Here is an 18,427-nt window from a genome sequence, read left to right on the forward strand (position 1 = left end):
TGAAGACTGTTTTGATCTTTGCAATGGTAGCTTCTTGCTCTGGATGTAACTCCTGTTGATGACACACCTCTTGTCTTTGGTTTCAGTGGAGACCTCCAAGTCACTGGCAGTGGCCACTGTACCTTCAACACTGCCCAGAAAGCTGTTGGGAAGGACAACTTTACTCTGATCCCTGAAGGAACCAATGGAACTGAGGAAAGGATGTCCATCATCTGGGATAAAGCTGTGGTGTGTTGCTTTGATGGGGCAGGAGAGGTCTTGGTTCACGCAGGCAATCTCTTGCTGATGTTACTTGAGATCCTAGGCCAGTTCTGGGGCCTTTTGAGCATTGTTGTAATGGACAGAGCACAATGAATCCACAATGTTGGAAGACTCTCATATCAGTCTTCGAGTTTTGGTATTGAAACATGGTTCGAGGGCGAGGAGTTCCCTTCCTTGCATGGACAGAATCCCCTGAGCTCAACCTGCATCTTAGCCTATCCATGGGATCATAGAAAGCTCCCCTTTACCAAGTCAGACTCTGGGTCAATGTAGCTCAGCATTATCTGAACTCTCCAGGGTTTGTAACAGGATGCTCCCACCTCCCACCTGGAGATACAGGGGATTGAACCTGGGACTTCCTGCATTCAAAGCATGTGGTCTACCACTGAGCCACACCATTCCATCTTGTCCCTTCCCTCTCCTATGATTATTTTGAATACTTCTGGTAGGGAACTGTGATAGCAGTGGACAATGGTTTGCTGCTGGTTAGCTGCTCATTTGAGCTGGCCTAGACTGTTTGCACTTCACTTTGAGAAGTGTTGGGGGAAGGAATAAATATTTTGACCATTTAGCAAAAGTGCTAAATATATTCAAAATGCTCGGGTTAAATATTTTGTGATGAGTGTGGCTCTAATTTGGTGGAGTATACCCCAAACATGATAAACAGGTAACCTAATATATTCAAAGTATCACAGCTGACTCCAGTGGTCTCAAGTACAGGAAACAGAAGGCAAATTTATGTCCCAGTATGGATGTCAAAAGAAATCATGTTTTTCTGCTACATGAACAACCAGGTACACTTGCTTCTCCCCATTTCTCCTCTTTTGCACCGCAAAGGAGATCAGAAGCTTTTGTTTCTAATTTTGTTTCTAACCATAGTTCTTCATTATGCCCAAACTCGGGTAACCAAGTTTTGCTTAAACTATGGTTAGTGAAAATGAATCAGGTTCAAACTGTACCTATCATACATCTTATAAGATGGAACAGCAAGTAAAGATTTTCTATATAGGTGACATGCTTATCCTGATTTGAAAAAGCAACCTGATAAAAAATATAAAAATTTGGGAAAGGATTCCAACCATTGGTCAGTTTCATCAAAGTGGACAGAAGTTTCAACTAGTATTTAGATTAGCAGGATTGCCCCCTATTTCAGCACTGTATGAATTTTGAGTTACTGTGTTTGCTTTTAAGGATTTCTTTATTATTGCCTCTGTTCTTCTGATGGGGATGCTACCTTTTTACGGTTAGGTTACTGGTAAGATGGATGAGAACCAGTTTGTAGCTGTGACCAGCACCAACGCAGCCAAGATCTTCAACCTCTATCCCAGGAAGGGACGTATAGCTGTGGGCTCTGATGCTGACCTGGTGATCTGGGACCCAGACAGCGTCAAGACAATCTCAGCCAAGACTCACAACATAGTAAGTGGTTTCTGTGCTTCCCCCCACTCCCTGTCCAAGCACAAACCTCCACTGCATTGTTTGTGTGAGTGACAGAAATACAGAAGGATTACGCAAGAACATGCAAGCTCTGAGTTTCAGAGAGCCCATCTTTCAGTCCATTGCACATCTGGACTGAAGAGTTTTCCCCAAACTTCTGATGGCTTAGGCAAAATTGCTTTCTGAATTAAACTTGCTTTCTGAATTTGAAACTGGAAGCACACATCACTCTGGCACCCGAAAATATCACTTGTCACCAGAGGGAGCCTTTGTAATATGCCTAACTGTAGGGCGTGGGTGGGAACTGTCATCAGGGAGTTAACAGTGTGCTATGAGAAAATTAAATAAGAGAAGCTTCAAAAAAGATTTAGACTGGGGCTAACTCTTCAATTCCCTCCTAGGCTGTGGAGTACAATATCTTTGAGGGTATGGAGTGCCGTGGGTCTCCACTGGTGGTCATCAGCCAGGGGAAGATCGTGCTGGAGGACAGCAACCTCCATGTGACTGAGGGCTCTGGGCGATACGTTGCCAGGAAGCCCTTCCCTGACTTTGTTTACAAGCGCATCAAGGCCAGGAGCAGGGTGAGTATGCTGGATGAACATGTGTCCTTTGAAAGCTCAGTAAATTGGATAGCAGGATTTTAATCATTCAGGTTCACCTAGATGCAGCAGTTAGATGTTGAATTCCATTGAGGTAGCCATTCCCCTACCAACCTCAGTCTGCACTTTACCAGCCTCCATCGGCATGCCTTGAAAGTAAAGTGTCATCACACTCTGCAGTAGACTGTGCCAAGCGCAGCAGGGGGAACGGCAGGCAGGACCAGGTGAGCAGTTTAACAGAGGTAGGGGGGTTAGCAAGCCTCCCTCCCCCTTTGAAAGCGGGTGGGGCTTGGGGGAAGCCATGGGGGAGGGGTGGGGCAAGCTGAGGGAATAAGCGAGGGGATGGGTGAGGTGTAGCACAAGTGCAAAGGGGTAGGTGCAGTCGGCGAGCAGAGTGAATGGGTTGCAGCCCCTAATAAAAGTGTGTATCACACACTGCCTTGTGTATGTGGTGCTGCTGAGAGCCTGCTCCCAATGCTTACCTTCTGAACGACACACATGCCATCCTAGGTCAAAGACCCATCCTTAATTTTCTCCCAACTGAGAGCATTGTTGGGAACGCTTTAATGCAGAAATAAAACATTTTGGTTGTCTTTATTCCCCTTTTCCACCCACCTCTCAATTTTGTTAAAAAAACACCAAACAATTTTGTAGCAGAATGACTATGGCAAACTAAGGCCCAGGGGCCACCCGCTCAGTCAGTCCCCGTGCTAAACTGGTGTGGCGTGGTGGATTCGCCGCGCAGGAACTGACTTGCGTGATGCTGGCTTGGCTTCGGATTGGCTGCAAGAAGCTCCTGCAGCCAATCCAAAGCCACAGACGCCTCTGGGCGACACCCCTTCCCACTGAGGCGGCCACATATGACCAAGAGCCGAGGGGGAAGAAGTGGTGGTGGCAGGGAGGCTACGTCTGCCGCCCAGGTCAGTGCCATGGGCTCTGCACCCCGCGGACCCCTGGCCGAGGTAGAGGACGACGCTGCCGAAGGCAAGATGGTGGCGGCGTGAGTGGCGGTGGGGTCCTTTTGGGGGAGGGGGGTGCTTTTGGGAGAGGGTGGGTCCGGCCCCCCACAAGCTCTGAGGGACAGTGGACTGACCCCCTCCTGAAAAAGTTTGCTGACCCTTGTTTTAAGGTGTGGTTTAGGAAGTCAATGGGTTGCACCAGAAACAAAAGCGCCAGAGACAAAAGCTATTAGCAAGAGACCAAAAGTTTAAAACGTGCCTTGATTTTTCTTCTTTTGGAACCAAATTCAGTTGTAAATCATCATAGCTACACTGGAGTAAAGCCTAGCTCACTGGCCTGATTGTAATTGTTATCTAGCTCTCTTCAAGAGATCTAGGAAGAGAAGCCTGTCTTTGCCATCCTGGTGACTTCTGGATGTTTTGGATTACGGCTGAGTTGTCTGGGGGTGGTGGGAGTTGTAGTTGAAAACATCCAGATGGCACCCAGGTTGGTGAAGTTTGTTATAAGTAAAATGAATCTCTTTCAAATACTGCCCTCTGCTGGATGAAAGCATTCTGTTTGGATTGAGTTTAAGCAGTGGAAAAGAGTTGGCTTGGGCAGGATGACTCCTCCATTAAGAACATTTGATCCACAGGGCTAACTCTTTGTCAACTTGAAACATTTGGGCTTCAGTTCTAAACACACTTACAGGGGAGCAAGCCCCACTGACTGAACAGAAGTGGGGCCTTCTGAAAAAGCATGTATAGGTTTGGCCCTGCAGATGTTTCTGAACTACAACTCCCATCAGCCCCAGCAAGCATGGCCAGGAGCAATGGGAGTTGTAGTTCAACAATATCTGGGAGGCCAAAGTCCCTTCAGACTTTGGACTACAACTCCCATCATCCTTCACCATTGACCATGCTGTCTGGGGCTGCTTCTCAGTGCTTTTTTCTCCTGCATTTCCCCTTCTTTCCCCTAGCTGGCTGAGCTGAGGGGTGTTCCTCGCGGCCTGTATGACGGCCCAGTCTGTGAAGTATCAGTGACACCGAAAACTGTCACACCGGCATCTTCAGCCAAGACATCTCCAGCGAAGCAGCAGGCCCCGCCTGTCAGGAACCTGCACCAGTCTGGATTTAGCTTGTCTGGTACATACCTATGTGAGGCTAAATTATTATGGTGAAATCTTATTTCTGTTTTATTTCTTGAAGGCCCTGGGTCCTCTTCCTTCCCATGCACAAAACAGGAATTCCACTCCAGAGGGGCCATTATCAAAAAGGCCCTGATTCTTGTCAGCAGCAACCAAAACTCCCCAATGAACAGAACTTTGAGCAGGATCTGATGAAGAAATTAGTAGTATTGCAGGGGGAGATGAGTTGATACGGAAGGTGCTTTCATGTTTGTTGTAAAGAGAAGTCCTGAGAGTGTGCCGGATTGAGAGCATTGTGGACTTGGGAGCACATTATATTGTTCGTTTAAGTTACTTAAGGCATTTATATGCTGTTCAGTTATTAGCATTTCTAAGTGGTGTGCATTAAAATAGACCCTGCAGAGAATAAAACCAGACACACACTACCTTAAAATGGCTGCTGGAATAAGACAATGTTATGCACCTGAAATTCAGCAAGGAAGGTGGGCACCTGGGAGGCACTTCTACAAGCTTGGGCCCACAACACTGAGCACACAATTTCTAGAAGTTACAAGTCATGGCGTGGGGGCACCATCAGAGACCTCCAAAAAGCTTTTCATGATCCGGTACAGATATAAGGAATCAGGTGGTCCTTAAGATATCCTGAACCCAAAAGGGCATTGCAAATTAACACAAGGACCTTGAACCTGGCCTGGCCACTGGTGGAGGAACGGGGGTGCGGAGGGAGCGGACCTCCCCCGGCACCACTATTCTGGTATGGTGCCTCCCGGACACACGCTGAGCACCCCCCTGGCGCCATGCCCCCAGAACGCATGCCACGCCCTCATGGGGGCGTGCCATGCCCCTGGGGTGCATGCCACGCTCCCCCCCCCGGGGCACGCACCACACCCCGTCTGCTCTCCGCCCCTGGTAGTGTAGCATGCAGCTTTGCCACTGGGCCTGGTAACCTATGGGCAGCCAGTACAAGCTTTTAAGCACTGGTGTGCTGTGCTGATGGCAGTCTGTTTCCATCCAGTGTCTCTCTGCATCATTTTGCGCCAGCCAGAGCCAGACATTGAAGTCACCATTAACTTAAGCCACAATAAATCTATGTATTTATATATATATTCTCAGTTTTTCACTATGCTTATGCACCTCTCCTTCTCTGTCCCTTTCCTTCTAGGTGCACAGATTGACGATAATATTCCACGCCGCACTACGCAGCGCATAGTGGCGCCTCCTGGTGGCCGTGCCAATATCACCAGCTTGGGTTAAAAAAAGAGCAATGAAAGGGGGGGGAAACATGACCGCTTAGCGGATCATGGGCGAGGGTGGGGCACTTGAAGACCCTTTTTTTGATTATTTTAGAGCCTGTGATGGTTACTGCGGGCAACCAATGGGTAAGGCCTAGTTAAGGCTGCAGTTCCCCAGCCCCTTTGTTGTCAATCTCTCCCCCCCCCCCCGCCCCATCTTCACAGAACCTATTCGTTCCTCCCCCTCCTTATACATTTGGGAAACTCCCCCTCCCCCATTTTGACACGTGGGGGATGCAGAAAAAAGGAGTAAATCATTGAAGAGTAGAACTTGTGACTTATATCACCATTAACACCATTTTATCTTTTTGTTTTTCTTTTAAAAAAGGAAGGAAAAAGTGAATTTCCCAGAAGCTGCTTTATATTTTACTTTTTATATAAATGAAGGTTCACGTTTAACTATTGGAAAAAGGAATAGGAAAAAAAATGAGGTTTTAAACTGGATGTTTCAGAAACTGGACTTGCAGCCCTGCATCTTAAAAAATGTGGGAGTCGTGATTTCCCTAGGACCAAATCTGTATCCACCCCACTTTCCAATTAGAGGAAGGTAGAAGTTGTGCTGCTAAGGTTTCAGGTATTATGGTGCTGGGAGGATGTAGCCCGTGTTGTTCTTGGGTTTTAATGCGCTAATCCCATCTCGAAATTGAAGGATCATTTGTTCATCCATTTCCTTGTTTTAATAGATGTTTTTGTGTGTGCGTGTGTGTGTGTGTGAGAGAGAGAGAGAGAGAGAGAGAGAGAGAGGACATGTGTGCTTGCTTCTGTGTGTTACATTGTTATGCTTTGAGATGCCTTATTTTGAAATTAAGCTCATCCTTGTCTTTCTGAGCCTCATGAGGTCCAAGGTCCTTCTAACAACTTATGGTCATCCTGCCACAGGTATCTGTATGTATACCAGGTACCTGTAATTCACTTGATTCTTGGGCCAGCTCCACCTTGATTTGCTGGGTGTCCAAGCAGTATCGTTAACTGGTTTTCCATTCTCCTTTTGGTAAGGGTGTCAGATTCTGCATAGAGTAAGTCACCTTTTATTGGCGCCATTGCATGTCCATCCGTTGGAGAACTTTCTAAACACCAGCTCTTTATCAGTTGGGTTCAGAACTAAAATCAGGAGATCTAGCTGGGAACCGTCCTGCCAAATGACCCATTCCCTTAAAAAGCAAAAACCAGCATCTCCTTCAGTAGAACTTGGAGGGAAATGGGAATCTCTTTAAAAACAGTCTAGTCCAGTGGTTTCCAAACTTCTTTCTCTGGGACACACTTTCAGAATAAAAATTTGCTTGTGCCATACCAATTTCTTTATTAATAAGAAATGCATTGGACAACAAAAAGAATCAAGTTCTAGCAGTGCTTGATTCATAACGTAGAACGCAACTACTTTATAATATGATCATGGAACACCCAGAAAGTATAAAACAATGCAGCTACATAACAACATGAACCATCCCCAAAATATAATGATAAATAAGCCTCATACATATGTATCTTAAGTACGTATGCTTACACATCAGTGAGTGGTGTTAACTTCCTTTTGCCTGGTAATCTCATTTATATTAGGTCTAATTTGAGGCAAATTCTCATCTTCTCATCAACATAAAGAAGCCTTTCTCTTTTCTGACCTTCCATATATGTCAGAGTTGAAAATCCCTGTTCACAACACGTGGAGAACTGTAGAAGAATAGCCAATGCTCTTGAAGAGAGGCATGGATACAGTTTCTGGTTGTATATCCCTGATACACTGAAATGGTTCTTTGATTGTCCTTGAATCTTCCTGCCATGCTTGCCATCCCCTCTTGCCACACCTGTGTGGCGTGCCACACCCTTTGAAAACCACTGGTCTGGTCTTATCATGGATGCACCACCAGACGCATAACTGTGCCTGGATTCCTCACCTCCTGATGTGCAAATACTGTGCCAGTCTCTTCCACCACCCTTCCTCCCTTGCCCATCAACCCCCTTTGGCCCATGCCCACCTCCTATGCCTCCATCCACCCTTGCCTCTCCACAGTCAAGGCTTGCAGTCTTATGGGTGGGGTTGCTTGAGTAGATGAGAGACTGAGCAGGTACATGGACTGCACATAAGACTCCTGGTTCCTTGGGCTGCCTTGGAACATTGCCCCTGCACACGAGAGCCTGTGTTATACCATATGACAACCTCCCTTCCTTTGTGCTTGCAGCAGGACTGGGTTAGCCTGGAGCTGAATCTAATGGGCAGGTGTCTGTGTACTGACCCTTAAATCGCTTGTGCCAATTTAGGTCACTGCATTCTACGAAGTTGATAATGTGCTAAGCTGTACTTAAATCATTCCTCCTTTTTTTGGTGCACCGCTTTGTAGAGGCATTTCATTAGACCTATGGGGAATCTGAAGTAAGCCCGACACCCTTTTAAATGTGGATTGAGCTGCATAGGGTCTGTGTGCATGGAAGCAGATTACACATTGTGGGGACAATAGCATGTTCCCCCCCACCCCCTTATTAGAAAAGGTTTACCCAAGTACAGCCCAGATTCTTGTTCCTGAGTGTCCATGTGGAGGTGCCACACAATCAGCCCTAGTAAAGAACATACGGAAATACTTCATAGAACCTTACAATAAATTCTTAATTGTGAAGGCAGCTTAACCTCATTTCCTGCATTCACTCATTTCAGTTGATTATAAATTGATACTTTGAAACACATTTCCCCTCTTTTTTAAAAACAACAACAACACAAACTACTTTTAAAAAATCCTAACATTGTATATTTGCTGATTCTTTGAAAGGAAAGGTAGAATATAGCCAGGTCAATGTGTTTTGTCTTTTAAAGTCCAACAAGTGATGGAGTTGTGATCTACAAAAGTGGCTCCACAGCCCATTCCTCAAAACACATCTGCCACACTAAAGCCAATTTCTTTGAGTGATGTGAGAAAGGGGAGCAGCAGCCTCCTTGGAATCTGGGAGGGGGCTAGGAGATTACAGAGGCGGCCAACCATACAGACTGAACTCACTCATCTCCCACCATTGTAGTTAACACCTGCGTAATGCCTTTGCCCCTCTCTGATACTTTCTGGAGCCACACACCCGTTACAGGGTGTGTGTGTGTGGATCTCTAGTGCTGCCTAGTGTACCCTGCTGCACTGGGCATGGGGGGTGGGGATGAGCCTTGAGTCCTGTGCATTGGTTCCCAAGCAGTGGGTGGGCCTGCTGGGCCTATGCGTGACATCATACGCCTCCTCCCCTGTATATTTGCCAGGATATATACAGCTCTGAAGACACAAGAGGCATTATTGCTGGGGGCAATGGGCACATTCACATTCCCCCCTCCTTCACATGTTGAGCTTACATGCGAGGGGTGTTCGCAAAATACATTACCCTGAAAACAGTTTCAAAGTGTTATGCAAGTGTTTGCTTGAATGAATGTATGCTTGATTGTGCGTTGAATGCTACTTGTGAATAATGAGTGCACAGCTCAACTATTTGTATATGGAGACCACACATTATATTCAATGAGTGCACCAACACCCCTTTGTAGTGGAGCTGTGCTCTTCTGTAGATTTTCAAAGGTGTGTAGTCAACAAGTGTGTAGTTTGCACAGTCAGTCAGCAAGAGATGCACCCACCTGCACACAGCTTGTACCTGTGTTTAGTGTAATGTGTGAACAAGCCTAAGGTAATAGCTCAACTGGACTTTAGTGTGGGACGCTTTCTTTATTCCAGGCTGTGCACTGTGCAGCTCAGCCAAGAGTAGTAAAAACCTGCCAGTCAGATGCTGAAAGGCAGTCGAGGCTCGAACTGAATTCCCCCTTTCTCACCCTTTCACCCATAACTGATGGCTGTTCATCATTCCAGACAGTTTCATTTGTGTTTTGGTTCTGTTTTGTTTGCTTCAGAGATTGCACTTTTTATTAAATAATTAAAAATATTTAGTTAAGGGTAATATATATATTTGCAGCTTTTTAATTTTTCTCTCTCTCCTCGCCACTTATGCTTTGATGAATTTAAGCAAAGTTCTCTTTCGGGAAGGGGGAGGGGGGAAGTGACCATGGGTTGTATCCAATGTTAGTCCTGATCAAAGTAGACTCATTGAAATTAATAGACATGGCTAACTTAGTTCCATAAGGTTCAATGAGTGTGCCTTGAGTAGAGGTTAGTTGGATGTAACCCCATGTTTCTGTTATACGAAACATGTGCAGCTCTTTGTGATTCACTTGAGTCTTCCTTTTCCCCCTCGTGTTCTTTATTTTGTTCTTGGACCATTGTGTTTTTTTTTTAAGGGGGGAGGGAATAAAGGATTTGTTGAAAAATGAAACTTTGCAGGCTATGTAAGCATGTTTTTTTCCTGTGGGAGCTTGCTCGCTTTGTGTGTCTGTTTCATGAATGTCATATGTAAATGCTTAAAGGAAATGACATTGAACTTGGAATTAATTTGCCGCAGTGACTTGATGCTCTAAAGAAAAAGGAAAATAATGATAATAATTTTAAAAAAATTAAACCATGTAGAATTTACTACTAGATGGATTTTAACCCTTGGATTTGTGCTTGTGAACATGAGTGAAGGAGCTGTAAGTGAATAAGCTGATCATGTGTGTAGACAAAAGGAGTACTGATAAAATTTGACCATTCTCTCAATGGCATAAAATGAGTCTTGTGTTTTTTCTTCCTTACGAACTCTGTGTTATATTACCATGGGAACTCCTAATAAAGACAAAACGTTGTTGTTTCAGTCGGCGTCTCCTTGTGTCTTGGTGGTCTTCCGTTTGGTTCTTCTGTGTTTGTCCAAGTTGCAATCTAGTGAGGTCCATGTTGGTTCATATGACAACTTGAATGGCTTTAAAGCACATGGACTGTAGTTCAGGTAGTAAGAGCAGCTGCTTTACACGCAGAAGGTCCTAGGTTCTATCCCTAGCATGTCGCAAGTAGGACCAGGAGAGACTGCTTTCTGGAGCACGGGAGAGCCGCTTTTAAGTCTCTATAGACAACAATGAGCTAGAAGGACCAATGGTGTGATTTACCATATTTTTCGCTCTATAAGACACACCAGACCACAAGACGCACCTAGTTTTTGGAGGAGGAAAACAAGAAAAAAAATATTCCGAATCACAGAAGCCAGAACAGCAAGAGGGATCACTGCACAGTGAAAGCAGCAATCCCTCTTGCTGTTCTGGCTTCTGCGATAGCTACGCAGCCTGCATTCGCTCCATAAAACGCACACACATTTCAGCTTAGTTTTTAGGAGGGAAAAAGTGAGTCTTATAGAGCAAAAAATACGGTACTGCAATTTTTCTAGAAAAAAATTGCCATATATCACAGTGAACTCTCTTGTTCTCTTACAATTGCAATGGCGCCCACATGAGAGGTGTTGGAACCCATCTGGGAGGTGCTGGAATTAAGTTCCATTGAGTTACAGCTGGTGTGACTACAGTTAACCTTCCTGTGTCTCTACTGTCCTAAATTCATGGAGTATAACACAGCATTTCTCCTCCAGTGTTTAGGGCAACATGCCACAAAATACTAGTTTTAAATTACTGTATGTTGCTTACTAAACATGCATAAACATTGCATTTGGGGCGTACATCTTTCAGAATATACATTTTAATGAGTGCAACACACACAAAATGCCTGGTAACATCTTAAAGGCAAACACATTTTTGACTTCACATGTTCATATAAACATCCCCATGGGTGTGGATTGGGAAACCTATTGCAAGTGTCGTAGCTCTTCCACAGAATGAACATGAAAGTTGAGTGATACTGAGTAGCCATACCCTGGATGTCATGTCCTGGCCAGCCGCACCCTGGTGCCCACAGATAGCTAGGGTTGCCACATTTTAAAAAGTAAAAGCCAGGACACCCTGAAACATCAGTTGAAATCCCGGTGATGTCCAAGAAAATCTGGATGTATGGCAGCCCTAAAAGGTAAAGGGACCTGACCGTTAGGTCCAGTCACGGATGACTCTGGGGTTGCGGCACTCATCTCGCTTTACTGGCCAAGAGCAGGTGTTTGTCTGCAGACAGTTTTTCCAGGTCATGTGGCCATCATGACTAAGCTGCTTCTGGCGAAACCAGGGCAGTGCACGGAAATGCTGTTTACCTTCCCGCCAGAGCGGGACCTATTTATCTGCTTGCACTTTGACCTGCTTTCGAAATTGTAGGCTGGCAGGAGCAGGGACCGAGCAACGGGAGCTCACCCCGTCGCGGGGATTCAAACCACCAGCCTTCTGATCGGCAAGCCCTAGGCTCTGTGGTTTAGACCACAGCGCCACCCATAGCAAAAGACTTGCAGGAATAGCAGCCTCTGTTCAAAGGGCTCCCCATGACTTGGAACCCTGCACAAGCAGGTCTTGGGGGTGCCTTCCGTGATACTGCTGTATGAGCAAAGCCCCCCTCCCTGAAGGTGTTTTCAGTGCATGTGTGAACATGGGGGTGTGGCTATTCCAGGTGGCCCTTCTCCGAGGGTTTTTTTTATTATACAATCAAGCTGTAAATAAATTTCATGAAATACCTCTGTTGCTCTACAGAGGAGAGAACATATCTGGATACAATGGTGTGTGAACATGTCATAATGGGCTTGCTCAGATGGTGGTGCTCAAGCTCTCTGAGAAGTCTCTTTTTGTCACTCCAAAGCCAGGATGGCTATGAACCTCATGATCCCTTCCAACTCTACAATTCTATGTTTTGTTTCCATCCGTCCCCCCCCCTTGTTCTTTGCATGTGATCAGTTTTGACTAATGTCACATCTGCAATAAACATTTAAAGCATGTGACTTCTTCAAAGAATCATGGGAACGGAAGGTTGGCAAGGGTGCTGCGAATTGTAGTTCAGTGAGGGATGAACTACAGTTCCTTGGATTATTTTTGGGAAGTCCTGTACATTCAATATTATGTGGATTAACCTGAGACAGTTCCCCTTTTCAAAGTGACAGTTCAAATCTAGTAAACAGTGGAGAAAACGCAGCTTCAACATTTGAGAACACTAGGTGGTAGCAAGACACAGAACAGAAAAGCTAGAATCATCTTTGCTACATTTTTATAAGTATCAAATACTTTCCGGCTTTCAAAAAGAGCTCCTAACGTGGCTTAATACTAATAATAAACAAGAGTCACAGAGAGATTTATTTCTCTCTATAGATTTCTAAAGTGCATAACCTCATTGACTTTCAGTAGCCAACAGGTTGAGAGTTAAACACTTGGCAAAATAAGGGCTTTGCCATTCAATTAATGGAAATATAACTCTAGAATCTGGGGGCATCTAAAGACACTGAATATTAGAAGAAGAACAAGAGAGTACATATTCATACAGATGTTTAGATTAAGGTGCCTGTTTCCAAAAGAAAGATGAAATGCATCACCAAGAGAAGATACAGATCTGCATAAATCTGCATATGCTACTTTATACACATACATGCATTGCTTTAGAAATAACTATCACAGACCCGGGTGGCTCTGTGGTGTAAACCACTGAGCCTTGGGCTTGCTGATCGAAAGGTCAGCGATTCGAATCCCCGTGACGGGGTGAGCTCCCGTTGTTTGGTCCCTGCTCCTGCCAACCTAGCAGTTTAAAAGCATGTCAAGTGCACAGTGGCGTAGTGTGGGTTGTCAGCACCCGGGGCAAGGCAAGTAATTTGGACTGTCAGCACCCCTAACCCGTGGATTTGCAGTCGCTTTGGCTGCAACCTTAAGAACACTTGTTGAGGAGTAAGCACCATTGAAGCAGAATGAGGCCTTATTTTTGAGTACACATACAAAAGATTGCACTGTTTCAGTGCACCTGTGGAACCATAGAAACATAGAAGGGAGTTCTATTGTTCAACCATAGTGTTATAAGCAACCATGAGGACCACCTAGTCCAGCCCCCTGCAATGCAGGGATCTTTCACACATAGGGATTGAATCCATCCACGCCCCTGAGATTAAGAGTCTCATGCTCTGCTGGCTGAGCAATCCCAGGTATTTCAATGAATATAGCAGGATGTTATAAGGGTGGTCTCTGCCACTACCAAGGGGACATGCAGAAGGTTTCAGGTTCAGTCCCTGCCATCTCCAGGCATGGCCAGGATAGACCGCTGCCTGAAACCCTGGAGAGCTGCTGATAGTGTCCACACTACTGAGAGATTGGCTCAGTATAAGGCAACTTCCTGTGTACCACTGGTCATCTAGGTTCTGACGGCCAATGAACATTATTGATTGGAACAGGAGAGCTGAGTGAATTGGCGTTTGAACCAAAATTGCATAGAATATTTATGAGTGTCATGAGCTGAGGTGGTCCAGGGAGGAACTCTTGTCTTGACTGACAACGCACCATTCCTCTTGTCGAATTATGTGAATGCCAGGAGTGATGGATGAGCTGAATCCCAACTGAGACTGCGAGAAGGCACAAAGCTGGGGTCTGACAGGCTTCCAAGCTAATAATTCACCAGCAGCTCTCTTGGACTGTCAGACTTGGCAGAGTAAATGTTAAAGCACCAACGAGGGGCTAGGTATTGTTCAAATACAGCCCATCCCAAGGTATGAAAAAGAAAGCGGTCCAGGTTGTTCTTTGGAAGAGTAATTATCTGAACATTTTCAGTGGATTGTTTCAGGCATCACATAATCAAATTCTGGAATTCACAAAGAGGTAGTGACGGCATGGACGGCTTTCAAACTGGTTAAGACAAATACACGGATGATGATGAGGCTATCAGCACTTTGAGCTGTGATGAACAAAACCTCCCTTCACTGTCAGATACCAGTGAATCACAGGTGGAGAGGCTGCTGTTGCACTCAGACTTTCCTTGAAGATTTCCCCTAGGGGCATCTGGTTGGTCTCTGTGAATCTGCTGGACTTAGAATCACAAAATTGTAGAGTTGGAGGAGTTCCCAAGCGGGTGTCTTGTCCAACTTCCTGCAATGCAGAAATTAAAGCTAAAGAATCCCTGACAGATGTCATCCAACCTCTGTTTAAAATGCTCTAGCGAAGTTCACCACCTACTGATGGAATTGCTTCCACTGTCGAACAGCTCTTACTGTCAGAGAGTTCTTCCTAATGTTTAGTTGGAATCTCCTTATAATTTGAAGTCATTGGTTTGGGTCCTATTCTCTGGAGCAGCAGAAACCAAGCTTGCTCCATCTTCTATGTGACAGCCCTTCCGATACTGGAAGATGGATATCATATCACCGCTTAGTTTTCTCTTCTCCAGGCTAAACATCCCCAACTCCCTCATAAGGCTTGGCCATAAGGCTTGGCTTGAGCCAACTGGACTCTTCTTCTGACTGCAAATCAAGGTTTATTCCAAGCTTCCATCTCCCCCAATATTCTAGCTTAACTCCTCTCCCAACACCTCTCCCAGTCTATGAGTATAATCTGCCCCACTCCAGCCCTGGAAACTTTTTTAAATTAAAAGAACACAAAAGGGAAGAGAGAGCATGATAATGGAGAATAGACATAAAAACGGAAATGAAAAGGCCAGAGAAAAGAAGAAGGGAGGTACTTTGCAAGGAATAGCAGGGTCAGGGAAACCTCTAATATACAGTACTATTAGTATAAAGCCTTCCAGGTGTTGCTATACTCTAGCTGCTATCATGATTTCCCTTTTTGGGGGTTCGGGTCAAAGTTGTTGAATTTTTTTCAGGGAGGAGGTAAAATGTTGAGCTTTTTTTAGGGGAGCCACAGCTGTTCAGCTTCTTTGAGGGGAGCCAATGATCTACCAGTGATCTACCACAGACATCCAGTGATCTACCTGTGGGACATGCCTGAATTAGACCAAAGGCCCATCTAGTTCAGCATTCTGTTCTTACAATGGCCAACCAGAATGCTTGTAAGAAGTTTACTTTTTCAGGAGGTGCTTCTCTGAATAGGCTTCATTTGCCCTCACATTCCTGATTTGCTAGCATCATATGACTACTCCAGGAAGGTTTGAGTTCACTCTACGTAAGCTTTATTTGCCTTCAATGATCTGGCTCTGATTTTAACATGGACTTGGGTGGAAGAATGTATTATTACCCTATACGGAGGGATGGTGGTGGGAATTAATGAAGGTAAAGTTAATGACCAATAATAATAAAAATTTGAGAATCCCTCTTGCACTTTTCATGGGGAAAATAAATGAATGATTCTGAGAAACTTTGACTTAAAAGAATTATTGTTAGAAAGTGGATAATATGGATATTAACATGGACTGGCAGTCTTAAATAATCTTTATTTATGTAACTGGCAGATTGAAAATCAGTAGCCCCTTTTCTCTGTCTCTAATATTTCTTCTCCCTTCGTATTTTGTTCTCTTTTCTTTTCTTTTCTTTTCTTTTCTCTTCTTGTTCTCTCTCTCTCTTCCCTTTTTTCTTCATTTCTTTTTATCTTCCGGAGTTTTATGTTTGGGGCCTTTGTTAAGGTCCAGGGATTAAGTATTCATGGGGGTGGGGTGGCTGGTGGAGGACTCTGGATGGAAAAGAGGGAAGTGATGGTCTCCCAGGGTGAGAGGCTGGGTGGGAAAAGGAGGGCTCCCATGTAAGAGCTGGGAGACTGCTACCCTCTGTAGGTGGTGGGGGCTGAGAATCACCTCCAGGAGATGACTCAATATTGTTCTTATTCTGTTTGTAGTTTTTGTAGCTGTTACCATATTATTAAAAACTTTAATAAGAAATATTTTAAAAGCATGATCTGGCTCTGGATACATAATCTTGACTTTGACCCTTGATTGCGGACCCCATGCACAGTGTGTCCCGTGAATCTGGTAAGGATGTTCAACATACTGATGCTCCTCAAGCTTTGCAGTGGAACGTCAAGATGGTAAGGGCCATTGACATTCTCACTCCTAAGTATCCTCTCTGATATTGAGGGGCCTAGAATGAAGCTTGGTGTCCCAGTTAATTCACATACCTGAAAAATGGGTTGTCTGTTGAACTGTGACTTCTCATTCAGACATCACACTGGTGTCATAATGTGGCAAGTTAACTAACAGAGTAATATACGGCTCCTATACATGACCCCAAGCACTACAGCAGGGCTGCTCCATGTCCATGTGCTTAGCTGGGGCAGGGCAGTGGGGATGTCAGGACTGCATTGAGACATCTGTGGGAGTATCAGATTGTCTCTGCCATTGCATCCTTACACCTGAAACCTCACTGCCCCACAACCATGATCCAGACAAAACAGTGATGACACACCCGACCACACTGGCTGCTACTGCTTAAGTCAGAGGCTGGGAACCTCTAGCCTTGAAGCCTCCTGTCTGGCCCTTGCAAGCCTCCCTGAACACATCCCCTCTCCTCAGGCCACATCCCTCTTGCGTCCAGTTTTTGACCCTCAAGAATATTTGCCTGACTGCAATGTGTCCTTGAACTATGATAATGTCTCATGTCTGCCTAGATAGGGAGGGTGTGTGATTGTGTGCAGAAACTAGGGTGGTGCACAGGATTCAGTTGAGGCCTGAACTGAATTAGGACAATTCAAGGGAATCTGGGCCAATTCAAGGAAGCTGGGTTGAGACAGCCCTGGATAGCCACAGGCTGGGTGCCTCAGATTGACCCAGGCTGTCCGGGGGTGAGGTGTCAAGTAGGAAGGAAAGGCAGGCACTGGGCAGCAGAGGTGCCAGATGCAGAAGGGTCTGGGTGCTCCAGCCCCACAAGATTTCCCATGAAGAGGCCAGGTTACCCACAATTTTATGCACTGGGGCTGCACATACAAGGGGGGGGCGTGGAAGAAGCCTGCTGTGTGCAGTCTGGCCGGGTGGCCGGGTGTGAGAATGCCCTCTTGGCAGCAACCTCAGGCAGTGCTGCTCAGTTGAGGAGAAGAGCAGCAATGCTGCCACAACTCTCTTCCTTCTCTCCGCCTCCCAGGTCAGACCTGACCCAGGAGTGGAGCTGCGGCTGGGCTCAGGGGAGCTGGCAGATTCTGTACGTGCCACCCTGTACAGGAGAGAGGCGGTGGCATGATGATGCAGCTGTCACTGCTTCTCCTCTCTGCCCACTGCAGAGGAGAGGGGTGCCACCACAGAAATGCTGCTCCCGTGACTCTCCACCAGAGCAGAGCTGAAGGCCAGTGCAGGAGAGGGGCGGGAAAGTTGCTGCCGCTGCTGCCTCTTCTCCACTCTGGCCCTGGGTCAGACCTGAGCCGAAAGCGGAGCTACCGCTTGGAGCCAGTAACCAGGCTCCAATGAGGGAGCTGGGGGAGCGCCTGGTCATGCCCCCTCTCAAAAATGTGCCCAGGCATGCTGACATCACACACACACGCACACACACACACACAGCACATGCACAGCCCCTGGGCACCCACAGCCCTGGGACCTAACCGGCTGGCCTGCTGGGCAGGAAAAAGGTAAAACCATGAAAAGAGAGAACGCTAGCCCTGCCCTCACATTGATCTGGGGCAGGGTGAATGGTGCCCAGGTTGGCTCAGGGGGGGTCCGTCCAAACTAGGGGGCTCAGACTGAGGCCACAGTGTGAATTGGGAGGTGGGGCTGTGCACATTAGTTTCTACGCCCACTTTTGCCTGTAGCCCTGTCCACCACTGGCTTGTGGCCCTTTGAAGGTTGCCCAGAAGGGAATGTGGCCCTTCAGTTAAACAAAAAGCCCTGGCTTAAGAAGGCAGTGTCCAGGGTATTAACTGTGCCTGATTTAAACAAAGAAGAAATCTCAGTAACATGATGCTGGCATTGTTGGAGGAAAGCTAAGTTGGAGAGAGGCAGGGATCTTGCCTAAGGCCAGCTAACGATTTAATGGCAGCAATGAGTTTTGAACTGTGCATCTTCTTATTCAAAGCTCAGTATCTTAGCCCCTGATATCTGGCTTCCTCTCCTGCCCCCTTA

The 18,427-nt window shown here is 45.9% G+C and overlaps 1 protein-coding gene across 4 annotated transcripts in view; it reads left to right on the forward strand.

The window, feature by feature from the left end:
* The window catches only part of DPYSL2 (dihydropyrimidinase like 2), an 87,056-nt gene extending 76,683 nt beyond the window's left edge, over positions 1 to 10,373 (forward strand). For 2 of the 4 annotated variants that reach the window (XM_083713579.1, XM_083713581.1), the window contains exons 10-14: positions 87 to 228; positions 1,510 to 1,680; positions 2,100 to 2,279; positions 4,216 to 4,393; positions 5,546 to 10,373. In XM_083713579.1, the coding sequence (XP_083569705.1) occupies positions 87 to 228; positions 1,510 to 1,680; positions 2,100 to 2,279; positions 4,216 to 4,393; positions 5,546 to 5,637 (763 nt within the window). In that variant the 3' untranslated portion in view covers positions 5,638 to 10,373. The remainder of the gene's footprint in view (positions 1 to 86; positions 229 to 1,509; positions 1,681 to 2,099; positions 2,280 to 4,215; positions 4,394 to 5,545) is intronic. The other 2 variants (XM_083713580.1, XM_083713582.1) reach the window with 1 other exon arrangement.
* The last annotated feature ends 8,054 nt before the right edge of the window (positions 10,374 to 18,427 follow it).

Source organism: Podarcis gaigeae, assembly GCF_964106915.1.
Source record: "Podarcis gaigeae genome assembly, chromosome: 15".
NCBI classification, from domain to species: Eukaryota; Metazoa; Chordata; class Lepidosauria; order Squamata; family Lacertidae; genus Podarcis; species Podarcis gaigeae.